Genomic DNA, 13,132 nt, shown 5'->3' with positions numbered 1-13,132 from the left:
GATGCCGAGGGAGCCCAGGATTTTGTGCTCAGAGGGAATGAGGTTGTGTTGGGGAGCAGTTTCTGGGTCTGGTGGCTTGGGGGACATGAGTCCTGGGTCTACCCACTTCGTGTGGCATCTGCCCTCATCCCATATGAGCCCAGTATCTGGTCCTGGCTCAGATTCCAACTTTACCTGTATCACGAGGGCTACAGGCCTCGAACACAGGGCATGCCACTCCTATAACACTTAGCCCCAGAGCAGGAGGAGGGATGGCTGCACTTATTTTCTCTTGGTCTGTAATTAGATTTAAATCTTAAAGTTCCAGAGTCACGATTTGACAGAGATTCTGGGGACAGTGAAGAAGGGGAAGAAGAAGTGGGCGAGGGGACCCCACAGAGCAGCGCCCCAACGGAAGGAGACTACGTGCCTGACTCCCCAGCCCTGTCGCCCATTGAACTAAAACAAGAGCTGCCCAAGTACCTGCCGGCCTTGCAGGTCAGACCCCGCCCCACCTCTCCCATCTACAGATGCAGTAGGTGCTACAGAAGGGAAAGATGCTTTTGGTGCTGATGTGGCTCCTGAGATGCTGACATTCTCCATACAGTCTGGCTAGTCGTGATTCCAGACGTGGTCCTTCCTTATGCCTGGCTTGATCCCTAGATAGGGCAGGGGATTTAGCCTGAGTACATAGGTCTGAAAATTTTTGTTTAGGAAAAAAACTAGTGAGTATTTGACACTGCCTGGAAAATTTAGAGGGTGTGGTCATCCTGAGTGCCTGACCACTGCCGTGAGCCCTGTCACCTGCCCTCCAGTGAGTTAGCATTTCCAAAAAGTTGAGTCTAGCTACAGACCACACAGAGTGGTGGTATTCCAGTCCATGGCATGCATGGAAGGTTGGCACAAGCAGACCATGCCCTCTGTAGAGTGGCATAGTTCACCAGGAAGAGGATGCTTCTGTTCATGCCAGTTCAATTAATAGAAAAGTGGTGGGTGGGTGGTCTCGGAAGAAACAGAGAAAAGAACAAGTTGTTTCTATTCACACCAGCAATGCATACTTGGTTCTTCTGAAGTTACTTAGGCTAGTTTTCCAGGACACCTGTCATGTACAAAGTGCTGTCAAATATGCCTACCTCCTCCACAGGGGTGCCGGAGTGTAGAGGAGTTCCAGTGCCTAAACAGGATTGAAGAAGGCACCTATGGAGTAGTCTACAGAGCAAAGGACAAGAAAACAGGTAGGTTATCTATTAAGGGACAGGGACTAGTCAGCAGAAAGCTCTGGCCTACCCTGGGGCAAGGAGTCAATCTTGAGTTGGTTGTCCCTGTGTTGGTACAAGGTCAGTCTTGGGAGTTCTAGCAGGCAGTGGTTCCCCTGGAGAGCCTTCCTTGGTCTTCGTGCAGACTCAGGAAGGCAGGCTGAGTGCCTTGCCTGGTCCTGCAGCTGGCCTGCAGTGTGCTGTGCCATGTGCCAGCCCATGGTTGTTAGACGTGGACTCACATCCGCATGCTCCGTTGGACCCTTAGAAGCCGCCCACTCTGGCTGGAGCCAGTTCTCGGGCCTCTCTGCACTTCCATACCTGACACCAGGCCCATCTCTGGCTGGCCTGGGACTCCCTGTGTAGACCAGAGTGGCCTTCATCTGCCTGCCTCCCAAGTGGTGGGATTAGAGATAATGTACCACCATGTCTGGCTTGTCTTATTATTTTTGAGACAGGGTCTCCCTGAATACTCATGGTTGGCCTGGGACTTTCTACCTTGACCAAGCTGGCTTTAAACTTCCAGGGTCTTCCTGAGTGCTGAGATTAAGGGTGTACGCCAACATACCTAGAGCTGTTTTCTCAGCTGCTTGGGGTTTTGTTTGTTTGGTTGGTTTTGTTGTTGTTGTTGTTGTTTAAGATTTATTTATTTATTTATTTATTATGTATGCAGTGTTCTGCCTGCCTGTACACCTGTACACCAGATATGGGCACCATATCTGATAAATGGCTGTGAGCTACCATGTGGTTCTGGTAATTGAACTCAGGACTTCTAGAAGAGCAACCAGTGCTCTTAACCTCTGAGCCATCTCTCCAGCCCCTTACATGATTTATTACATTTATGTGTATACATGGGGAGGAGGGATTTCATGTGCTCATTAGTACAGATGCCCACAGAGGCCACAAACGGTTATTGGGGTCCTTAGAAGTGCAGTTACAGGAAACTGTGAGCCACTCAGCACAGGTGCTAAGACACAAGACTCGGAACTTGTGGTGGTTTTGGTTTTTCAAGACAGAGTTTCTCTTAACTTTGGAGTCTGTCCTGGAACTAGGTCTCTGTAGACAAGGCTGGCCTTGAACTTACAGAGATCCACGGGCCTCTGCCTCCTAAGTGCTGGGATTTGTTTTGTTTTGTTTTGTTTTTCAAGACAGGGTTTCTTTGTAGCTTTGGAGCCTATCCAGGAACTCACTCTTGAAGCCGAGTGCTGGGATTAAAGGCCTATCCAGGAACTCACTCTGAAGCCGAGTGCTGGGATTAAAGGCCTATCCAGGAACTAACTCTGAAGCCGAGTGCTGGGATTAAAGGCCTATCCAGGAACTAACTCTGAAGCCGAGTGCTGGGATTAAAGGCCTATCCAGGAACTAACTCTGAAGCCGAGTGCTGGGATTAAAGGCCTATCCAGGAACTAGCTCTGAAGCCGAGTGCTGGGATTAAAGGCCTATCCAGGAACTAGCTCTTGAAGCCGAGTGCTGGGATTAAAGGCCTATCCAGGAACTCACTCTGAAGCCGAGTGCTGGGATTAAAGGCCTGTCCAGGAACTAGCTCTGAAGCCGAGTGCTGGGATTAAAGGCCTGTCCAGGAACTAACTCTGAAGCCGAGTGCTGGGATTAAAGGCCTGTCCAGGAACTAGCTCTGAAGCCGAGTGCTGGGATTAAAGGCCTGTCCAGGAACTAACTCTGAAGCCGAGTGCTGGGATTAAAGGCCTGTCCAGGAACTAGCTCTGAAGCCGAGTGCTGGGATTAAAGGCCTGTCCAGGAACTAACTCTGAAGCCGAGTGCTGGGATTAAAGGCCTGTCCAGGAACTAGCTCTGAAGCCGAGTGCTGGGATTAAAGGCCTGTCCAGGAACTAACTCTGAAGCCGAGTGCTGGGATTAAAGGCCTGTCCAGGAACTAACTCTGAAGCCGAGTGCTGGGATTAAAGGCCTGTCCAGGAACTAACTCTGAAGCCGAGTGCTGGGATTAAAGGCCTATCCAGGAACTCACTCTGAAGCCGAGTGCTGGGATTAAAGGCCTACGCCAGGAACTAACTCTGAAGCCGAGTGCTGGGATTAAAGGCCTACGCCAGGAACTAACTCTGAAGCCGAGTGCTGGGATTAAAGGCCTGTCCAGGAACTAGCTCTGAAGCCGAGTGCTGGGATTAAAGGCCTACGCCAGGAACTAACTCTGAAGCCGAGTGCTGGGATTAAAGGCCTGTCCAGGAACTAACTCTGAAGCCGAGTGCTGGGATTAAAGGCCTATCCAGGAACTCACTCTGAAGCCGAGTGCTGGGATTAAAGGCCTATCCAGGAACTAACTCTGAAGCCGAGTGCTGGGATTAAAGGCCTGTCCAGGAACTAACTCTGAAGCCGAGTGCTGGGATTAAAGGCCTATCCAGGAACTAACTCTGAAGCCGAGTGCTGGGATTAAAGGCCTATCCAGGAACTCACTCTGAAGCCGAGTGCTGGGATTAAAGGCCTACGCCAGGAACTAACTCTGAAGCCGAGTGCTGGGATTAAAGGCCTGTCCAGGAACTAACTCTGAAGCCGAGTGCTGGGATTAAAGGCCTATCCAGGAACTAACTCTGAAGCCGAGTGCTGGGATTAAAGGCCTATCCAGGAACTAGCTCTTGAAGCCGAGTGCTGGGATTAAAGGCCTGTCCAGGAACTAACTCTGAAGCCGAGTGCTGGGATTAAAGGCCTATCCAGGAACTAGCTCTGAAGCCGAGTGCTGGGATTAAAGGCCTGTCCAGGAACTAGCTCTGAAGCCGAGTGCTGGGATTAAAGGCCTGTCCAGGAACTAACTCTGAAGCCGAGTGCTGGGATTAAAGGCCTGTCCAGGAACTAACTCTGAAGCCGAGTGCTGGGATTAAAGGCCTGTCCAGGAACTAACTCTGAAGCCGAGTGCTGGGATTAAAGGCCTATCCAGGAACTAGCTCTTGAAGCCGAGTGCTGGGATTAAAGGCCTACGCCAGGAACTAACTCTGAAGCCGAGTGCTGGGATTAAAGGCCTATCCAGGAACTAGCTCTTGAAGCCGAGTGCTGGGATTAAAGGCCTACGCCACCACTGCCGGAAGAACAGCAGCTAAACTCCCTTTACTGCTGCACCATTGCTCCAGCTCCTTTATATGATGTTTTTTCTTTTTGTTTTGTTTGTTTGTTTGTTTGTTTGTTTTTTCGAGACAGGGTTTCTCTGTGTGACAGCCCTTGCTGTCTTGGAGCGAACTGTTCTAGATCAGGCTGGCCTTGAACTCACAGAGATCCTCATGCCTCTGTCTCCAGAGTGCTGGGATTAAGGCATGCACCACCACCACCACCCGGGTACATGATTTTTTAAAATTTATCCTCTGACAGTTTTGCAATTGTATGTAAAATATCTTGATTATGTCTGCCCCCAGCGTATTCTCACACACAACCCCCATTTTCCTAACTAAATCTGTTTAGTTAGTGCTACCAGCGTGTTCCTGGGTGGGGTCCATCCACTGGAGCACAAGCTGCCAACCGTAGACCACACCTAGGAAGAAACTCCCTACCCAGGTGCTATCAACTGGCAGTAATAGCTCTTCCACTCGGGAGGGGTCTCATGAGCCCTCCCAAATGTTGAAATCGTGACTAGCTTGATCTTGTGTGGGTAACCAGCTGCTGTGAGCTCATGAACACAGAGCCTTGTTGTGTCTAAAGATGGCATTTTACAGCACTCTCCCTCCTTCAGCTCTTCCGTTCTTTCTTCCTCCTCTTCATGATGTTCCTGGAACCCAGGACTGAGGATGGTCTAAGTGTCCCATTTAGGCCTGAGCAGTTATGGGTCTCTGCATCAACCACTGCCAGAAGAAACTTCTCTGACCAAGGTTAAAAGCAGCACTAACTCATGAGTATAAAAATAAATATTTGGAAGACAACCGGTTTGACAATGAGAACATTTAGCAAAACAACAATAATAATTTCCCTTCTTGGGCTTATGCCTTTCCTAGTCATGAGCAGATTTACTGCATCGGGTATAAATTTTCTTCTGTGGAGAAATCTATGCCGAAATCCATTGGATATCCCTAACAGTTATGTTTCTATTTGCTCCAGTGGGCACATTTCGTCTGCAAGTTGGTGTTATGGCATGCAGGGTTCAGCACTGTGGCGGGTGAAGCCAGTGAGTGCTGTGTCTTCTCCAGCAGCCTGCATAGCATCTCCCAACACTGAAAGTTTCCTCCCTGGTCAGTTCCAGCCTGGTGTCTTGATGTCCTGCACTCAGAGTGTATGCTGTATTCAGCAGTAAGGTCTCACCATCTTTTTATGGTGGGAAACTAAGAGAATTAGCAATAGTCTGTCTTGTGTTTGGGGACTCCTAAGGCCTACATGACCACTAACTTGTAGGGAGATGCCTGTGCCCAGCGCTTGATTTTCATTTCGTAACCCATGTTTTCTCTGAGCAGCACTGTCCACCTTCGTAGGGCCCGTTGGTAGATATAACAGTCGGGTCACGTCCAGGCCATGCCAGGGAGACTCCCTTGGTTGGTTGTCTGATAAGGGGTCTGGAGATGGTTCCGTGGTTAAGATTGGTTTGATTCCCAGCACTCACGTGGTGGCTCTCAGCTGTCCAATTCCAGTGCCAAGGGATTCAGTCCTCTCTGGCCTCTGTGGGACCTAGACCTCACTATGTGGTCCAGATTGTCTCCATTTCCTAGAGAGCCACCTGCCTCTGCCTCCAGAAGCACTGGGGTCAAAGGTGTTGTGAATGGAATTGTTTTTCTGGTATCTTTAGCTGGGAGCTAAAGATAACAGTCTAGGGAGGGAGGGTCTGGGGTAAACATTCTGGGAAGTTGGGTGAGGTCTGCCTCTAGAGCTGGCGGAGGTCACCAAGGCTATTGGCAAAATCTGCTCTCTGCCTTCTGGATGGAATGTGGGTATCTTACCTCCTTCACTGAGAAGGCACCGCTGTGTGTTTGTTCCTGGTTTCCCTGGCAATACATGGCTGCAGGGCCCTTGTGTCCCCAACAGTCACCCATCACTATTGGAAGTCGGGACAGGAACTGTTGGAGAGACTTTGGAGGAGTGCTGCGTACTAGTTTGCTCAGCCTGCTTTCTTATAGAACCCAGGGATGGCACTACCCACAATGGGCTTGGGTGCCCTACAGCTGGTGGTGGTACATATGGTTGTATCACTAACTGAGAAAATGCTGATTTATAATCATAACATCTGTAAATTTATATTCTCTTTTTTTTAGAGGCTTCTGATACTATATGGAATAAGAGTGGTGGGCTCCCTGTATTGTTCCTCATATCAGTGGAAATGTTTGTTTGTTTGTTTGTTTGTTTTTTGATGTGTATAAGTGTTTTACTTGCATGACTATCTATATACCATGTGTATGCCTGGTGCCTCAGGCCAGAAGAGGACATCAGGTCCTCTGGAAATACAGTTAAGATGGCTGTAATTGACCATGTTGGCACTGGGATCAAACCTGGGTTTCGGCAAGGGTGGTAAGTACTCTTAACTGCTGAGCCATCTCCAACGAAGCCCTGGAAATGCTTTTGAGTTTCTCCCATTTAATATAATGTTAATTGTAAACGTAGCACATTTATCCTTTACCACATTGAGATTTGTTCCTTCAGGAATTTTAACATGAAAGATGTTGGATTTTGTCAAAAAGCCTTTCTTGGCATCTATAAGATAACCATGTAATTTATCACATTTATTGATTTTATATCAAACCATCCCTGCGTATTTGGATAAAAAGCCAGTTTGATCATGGTGGATTATCTTTTTGATGTGTTCCTGAATTCATTTTGCATTTACGTGGTTGGTTGGTTGGTTTGAGGCAGCCCTTTCTATGTAACCCTGGAACTCACCATGTAGATCAGACTGACCTTGGAATCACTGAGATCTATCTCTACTCTCAAATGTTGAGATTGAAGGCATATGTCACTACATCTAACTATGTTGGTGTTTTGGTTTGGTTTTGGTTTTTGGGACATTGTTCCGCTCTCTGGCCTCAGATGTGTGGCATTCCTCCTACCTCAGCTTCTCCAGTGTTGGGATTACAAGCATGAGCCACCATACCCAGGTTATACAATTTTCTTTACAGATGAAATCGTGGCTCTGAAGCGGCTAAAGATGGAGAAGGAGAAGGAAGGCTTCCCAATCACATCGCTGAGGGAGATCAACACCATCCTCAAGGCCCAGCACCCCAATATCGTCACTGTCAGAGTGAGGCTCAGTCTCCACATTTGGCATACCCTGCCTGTGTGGGAGGTTTATCCCTTGAAGGGACAAGGGAGAAGGTTCCGGCATTGTAGGATCAGGTGTTAGCAGCTCCAGTGATACCCGCTTCCCAAGAAGTCTTAGTAGGTCCAGAATCAGTGTTTGCCAGGGTGGGGGTGGAGGTAGAAACCACACCCAGAACCCATAGATCAACTGTTAATTCCTAGGAAATCGTTGTGGGAAGCAATATGGACAAGATCTACATCGTGATGAACTATGTTGAACATGACCTCAAGAGCCTAATGGAAACTATGAAGCAGCCCTTCCTGCCAGGTATGGCTACACACCCCCCGGACAGTCATAAGGACAGAGCACATGTGATCCTGTCTGTATGAGCTCAGAGTCTCCCTGGGCTGGGAGTGTTCCTGGGATGAACCTGTCCCCCCAGAAGTCTAGTTGCTGCTGGGCTACACAGATAACCCTGAGACCTGGGCCCTTTTACAGGGGTGTTGGGAGCTCATGGGGCAAAGGAAGAATGTGTGTGACCTCATTACTCCCACAGGGGAGGTGAAGACCCTGATGATCCAACTGCTGAGTGGGGTGAAACACCTCCACGACAACTGGATCCTGCACCGTGACCTTAAGACCTCCAACCTTCTGCTGAGCCATGCTGGCATTCTCAAGGTGAGCCCCGTACTTCCCCCACCCCACCCCACCCCTGGAGTCCTGTCCTACAGGGCTTACAGGCCGCCCTGTCTCTGTTACAGGTGGGTGACTTTGGGCTTGCTCGGGAGTATGGCTCACCCCTGAAGGCCTACACTCCAGTGGTCGTCACCCTGTGGTATCGCGCCCCAGAACTGCTGCTCGGTGCTAAGGTGGGTTTAAAAAGGGGTCTGAGAGCAAGCCTGTGGCTGACCCTGAGCCTCAGGCGTCTGAACCCTGTGCTCTGGGCTTTAGGAGTACTCTACTGCTGTGGACATGTGGTCAGTGGGCTGCATCTTTGGAGAGCTGCTGACACAGAAGCCTCTGTTTCCTGGGAAGTCAGACATCGACCAGATCAACAAGGTTTTCAAGGTGAGTGTTAGGGATGGCCTGTCTTTCTAGAGAACGACTTGCAGTGTGTATGCAGAACTGGGATCAGGATTGGTACCCCGGCCACGCTGGTCTTTTGGTGGCCTCTCTGATAAGAAGTGACATGTGGGCACCATGAAGGGCATGTCTAATTCAGACATCCCTGTTTTTCAGGACCTGGGAACTCCCAGCGAGAAAATCTGGCCAGGCTATAATGACCTCCCAGCAGTCAAGAAGATGACCTTCAGCGAGTATCCCTATAACAACCTCCGCAAGCGATTTGGAGCTTTGTTATCAGATCAGGGCTTTGATCTCATGAACAAGTAAGTCTGAGGGTGGCATAGTTGGCAGCCACTGGGCTCCAGGCTGATTTCTCTTGCAGAACTGCCATGGGGCCTGGAAGCCCCCAGAATACCAGGTTGTAGGAGACGCTGAGGCCCAGTGGGTCTCATCTTCCTTCTCAACCTAGCCCCACAAGTTTCCACCAAGAGGCTTGGCTCTGTCTGTGATGGCCGTGTGTGCCCTGATCTCCTATGTCGTTCTCTTGAGGTTCCTGACCTACTACCCTGGGAGGAGGATCAGTGCAGAAGACGGCCTGAAACACGAGTATTTCCGCGAGACCCCCCTCCCCATTGACCCGTCCATGTTCCCCACATGGCCCGCCAAGAGTGAGCAGCAGAGGGTGAAGAGAGGCACCAGTCCACGGCCCCCTGAGGGCGGCCTGGGCTACAGCCAGCTGGGTGATGACGACCTGAAGGAGACGGGCTTCCACCTCACCACCACCAACCAGGGAGCTTCAGCTGCTGGCCCTGGCTTCAGTCTCAAGTTCTGAGGTCAGATTGACTGACCTTGGCCAGCTAGATTGGTGACAGGCAGACCTGAATCAGGGCAACTTTCTTTTTTTTTATGTTGTTTGTTTTGGGGTGGGTTGAAAATTTGTAGAATTAAATCACATTTTTCCTTCTGGAAAGGAAAGAGTTTTCAGAGTTGTCTAACTTGCCTCGTGAAAAAGGGTGAGCATCTGGAGGTGCCAGAGTAGATGGCCCACCCCTCCACGTAGTGAGGCCCGGTCTGGAGCGAGCTGGAGTTGTCTGCTTGTCAGTCTGGGAGGCTGGTGGCTTGTGTGTGATGCGTGAGGCAGCCTGCATCTCGCTGGAGTAACTCAGCCTTTGGCTCTCAGAGCCAGGTGTGGGGCAACTTTAGCCACAGTTGTTAGATGTTTTAAGTAGTAAACTATTCTTGGAGGAAGCTTTTGTATGTCTTCTTTTCCCCCATCATGCTGGCTCCCAGTTGGGCCCTAAGTGCTTGTGACTGTTTGGGGCCCCTACCTCTGTCCACGCTGATCCTTAGCCTCTCCACACTGAAGCCTCACCTAGGGCCCACATCCCTCTCACACACCCTAGGGGATGCTGCTGACCCCTGGGTTTCATTTTACCCCACTGCTCCAGGGGCCAGGTTGGCAAAGCAGAAATAAGTGAGTACTGACCCCAGCACCCCCACATCCAGATGGCAGAGACCAGCCTTCCCTCTTCCCAATGAAACAGCACAAGAGACATCAGAGAGAAAGTGCTTTATCTGCTGGCTGTTAGCAGGCTCAGCTCCTCAGTCGCACGCGCCAGGAGTAGGTGGTGAGCACACGCTGGTGCCGGCGCACCACACACGTGTAGGTGCCTTCGTTGACTGCGTTGGCAATGATGCTCAGCTGTGCCTCGCCCAGGGCCAGGTAGCCGGGGTAGGAGAACTCCAGGGGCTCCTGGTCCTTGTACCAGCTGCAGGGGGAGATTCCTGCATCCCTACCCATGCCAAGGGCCCCAGGATATACCCACAGGGGCACCCCAGGCAGCCCCAAGCCCCTCTGGACATGCCTGCCCAGTGCTGTTCACTCACTATACTTTGCCCTTCTTGCGTAGGATCTTCTGCCCGCAGTGGAAGGTCATGTTCCTGCCTTCTTTGACCAATCTCGTTTTCATTCTGGTGGGTGGTGTGGTGGCGGCCACAGTGGGGAATGGGAATTCTGCTCAGAGAATGGTGAAATGCCACGTCAGTTTAACCCCATCAAACCAGGCTCACGAGAACTCCCACCCAACCCCATCTGAGCCTCCGTCACCGTAGCAGAAGTCACAGCTTCTGGGGCAGAGCCTCTTCATGAGCCTCTGGTGGGTATCGCAGAATCCCTTTCGTGCCCAGGATGTACACCCAAAGAGCCGGTCCAGGCAGCCTAACCGGAGAGCAAGGCAGCATGGCTCAAGAGCTTGCCTAGAGCCCTCCCATCCATCTGACACCCACCTGCCCCAAAGCACCCACCGTAGAGTCGGTGTAATCCCCACAGCTCATCCTGGGACAGTGCCTTCCAGCCCCTCAAGGTGGCGTTGATGTGCATGAGCGCCTGCTCTTGCTGTGAGTGCATCAGTCCCAGCGCATGGCCAATCTCGTGCGCCGCCACATGCACCAGGTCTGTGAGCCATACGCCTGTGGGCCCCATGGTTAGTGCTTGGGAGCCCTCAGCCCTTCCGCTCCCAGTCTTGCTCTTGGAGGCCCAGCGCTGATGGGGAAGCCCAGCTGCAAGTCACCCTTAGCCCACAGCCAAGGAAGATAAGTTTGTTCCCGGCCTAGGCTGTGAGCTTGGCCCTCAGGAATGCAGCTCCAGCTCCCTCTCCAGCGGCTTGGGGGAGGGGATGGAGGGGGGGGAGGAGACAGGCCTATGAGAACCAGAATTCCTCTCAAATATTCAGCCCCAGGAAATCCTTCCTACCCCAAAGCCCTCTGTAGCCTACATGGTGAAGAGATTGGGGCCCCAGGAAGAGGCCAGACCAAGGAGTTGGATCACCTTTCTTCCAGCTGTAGCGCGTGGGGCCCAAGACCCAGTACTCGCTGTCATCAAAGTGGATGCCCCCGTGGGGTGGGAAGAAAGCGTGGGCCAGTTCACCTGTGGGGCCATCAAAGCAGTGGTGTAGGGCAGAGACCAAGCAGTCGGTGTGGTTGACCGGGTAGAAACCTAGGAAGATACGGCTGCGGTCACACCTGTGGGGACCGGGGGCGGGGCAGGAGCGCTTCAGTCACCCGCCCACCTATCTGGAGGTCGCTGGGATGCTCGGGGGCCACTTCACGGAAGCGGAACGGGGAAACTTCACTCCACATGCGAAAGGCGGCAGCCAGGCCCTTCCTGGTCTCCTCCGGGTTTAAAAGGTTCCGGGGAAAGGAGAGAATCCTGGGGGTGGGGTATTGAGAGTTAGTGTAGGAGACAGTGTCTGCGGTACGGCCTGACCACCCGCCCGCCTTCCCGGGGTGACACCTGTAGGTGAGGTTGAAGTGGTTCCAGCGCAGCCTGGCCGGTGTTAGCGTGTACCGGCGTCTTCGGGGTACCGGTATGGTCAACGAGCTGGGGACCTGGACGGTGGAGACCCCTGAAGGGTCTGGTGCGTCTACATTTCTCTTCACGGGGAAAAAAAGTGGATTTGAGGAGGCAGGAGAAAGAGTCTGTGGTTCCCAAAATAGTTGCTGAGAGCTAGCTTGTTAGGCAATGGAGTGGGGGAAATTGCGAATGAACCCTCGGGGTTTTTCGCTTTCCCACACTTAATGAGTTGCTTTTACTCCCCACCCTGGTGCAGGAAGCTTTGAGAGAGGAGAGTTCAAGGCCAGCCTAATCTACGGAACGAGTTCCAGGACAGCCAAGGCTACACAGAGAAACCCTGTCTCCAAAACAAAAAGAAAAAAAAAGGGGAGAGGGGGGAGTTGCTCAGAGCTACACGAGGCAGGCTTGGTGGCGCGTGCCTTTAATCTCTGGAGGTGGAGGTGGTCTACAGAGGCCAGCCTGGCCTACAGAGCGAGTTCCACAAGTAAATCTACACTAAGAAACCCTGTCTCAAATAAATAAATAAATAGCCAGTGAGAGTGAGCAGAGCTGGAGACGGACGCTGCCTCCCACCAGCGACCCCTGGACACACTGATTGAGGATGCCTGGAACTAAGGACTCACACGCAGGCCCACACGCCCCCTTACAGATGGGCCCACTGATTGACAGACCCTCAGATGCGAACCAGCTCACCGCTGCACTCCAGGCGGTCTCTGCCGGCGCCGGTGGCCACTCCAGCAACACCAGCGCGGAGAGAAAGCACAACCCGCTCAGGACAGCCCCGAACCAGCGGCTCTGTTGTACAGCACCCGATACCTCCAGATGGACGCAGGCTGGGCAGCCCATGGCACACTTGCTGTCGGATCAGGGCCTCAAGGGGCAGCGCGACGCAGGGACTTGGGCCGCAGAGTTGGGGCGGAGTGGGAGGGGGGTTGGCGACGAGCGGCTCGAGTTACAGCCCTCGTGGGGCGAGGACCCGGCGCTGGCCTGTGAAGTGAAACAGCTGGCCCGTCCGGAACGATCCTCATCTCTTAGGGGGTTCCTGGAACCAGGTCTTAGGGTCGGTGACAGTGGCCTGAACGCCCGCCCGAATGATGGGGGATGTCTATCAGAACGGGAGAAACGGCTAGGAACAAGTAAGGCGCCAGGGCTCATTTTTGGGGAAGGGGCATCAATTGCTCCCCGTGCCCACCTGGTTGGGGCTGAATGACTTTTTGGCTTTACCCCCTCACAATGAGTCCGCGAGGGAAATCTCGGTTTTGGTCCCCGCAGTGACTGAGTGGAACCAGGACACAGAGAGGGGAGTGC

General features: G+C 52.1%; 2 protein-coding genes across 6 annotated transcripts in view; one reads left to right on the top strand and one right to left on the bottom strand.

Annotated features, from left to right (window-relative positions):
• Nucleotides 1-9,456, top strand: part of LOC121448367 (cyclin-dependent kinase 11B) — a 28,263-nt gene extending 18,807 nt beyond the window's left edge. For all 5 annotated transcript variants that reach the window (XM_041652334.1, XM_041652335.1, XM_041652332.1 and 2 more), the window contains 9 exons: nt 302-477; nt 1,124-1,214; nt 7,286-7,407; nt 7,629-7,734; nt 7,964-8,085; nt 8,169-8,276; nt 8,359-8,475; nt 8,647-8,795; nt 9,022-9,456. In XM_041652334.1, coding sequence (XP_041508268.1) covers nt 302-477; nt 1,124-1,214; nt 7,286-7,407; nt 7,629-7,734; nt 7,964-8,085; nt 8,169-8,276; nt 8,359-8,475; nt 8,647-8,795; nt 9,022-9,304 — 1,274 coding nt within the window. In that variant the 3' untranslated portion in view covers nt 9,305-9,456. The remainder of the gene's footprint in view (nt 1-301; nt 478-1,123; nt 1,215-7,285; nt 7,408-7,628; nt 7,735-7,963; nt 8,086-8,168; nt 8,277-8,358; nt 8,476-8,646; nt 8,796-9,021) is intronic.
• A 604-nt stretch (nt 9,457-10,060) lies between these two features.
• Nucleotides 10,061-12,670, bottom strand: LOC121448815 (matrix metalloproteinase-23-like). The gene is made up of 8 exons (XM_041653038.1): nt 12,518-12,670; nt 11,765-11,904; nt 11,541-11,680; nt 11,300-11,467; nt 10,777-10,941; nt 10,580-10,690; nt 10,360-10,486; nt 10,061-10,241 (listed from the first exon to the last, which is right to left on the bottom strand). Exons 1-8 carry the CDS (start codon nt 12,668-12,670, stop codon nt 10,067-10,069), a joined length of 1,179 nt encoding a protein of 392 aa, XP_041508972.1. The 3' UTR covers nt 10,061-10,066.
• Between the last annotated feature and the right edge of the window lie 462 nt (nt 12,671-13,132).

The sequence above is a fragment of the Microtus oregoni genome, unplaced genomic scaffold, assembly GCF_018167655.1.
Source record: "Microtus oregoni isolate MIOR12 unplaced genomic scaffold, Mior012 000005F_ref0000423, whole genome shotgun sequence".
NCBI classification, from domain to species: Eukaryota; Metazoa; Chordata; class Mammalia; order Rodentia; family Cricetidae; genus Microtus; species Microtus oregoni.
This window is presented reverse-complemented; position numbering and strand designations above follow the sequence as displayed.

Coding starts and splice junctions, on each gene's coding strand:
- LOC121448815 (XM_041653038.1), bottom strand. CDS start 12,670: ATGGGCTGCCCAGCCTGCGTCCATCTGGAGGTATCGGGTGCTGTACAA. Junction 10,942..11,299: donor GCGCTACAGCTGGAAGAAAG/GTGATCCAACTC, acceptor TGGGGCCCACAG/GCGTATGGCTCACAGACCTG. Junction 10,691..10,776: donor GGGATTACACCGACTCTACG/GTGGGTGCTTTG, acceptor CTCTCCGGTTAG/GCTGCCTGGACCGGCTCTTT.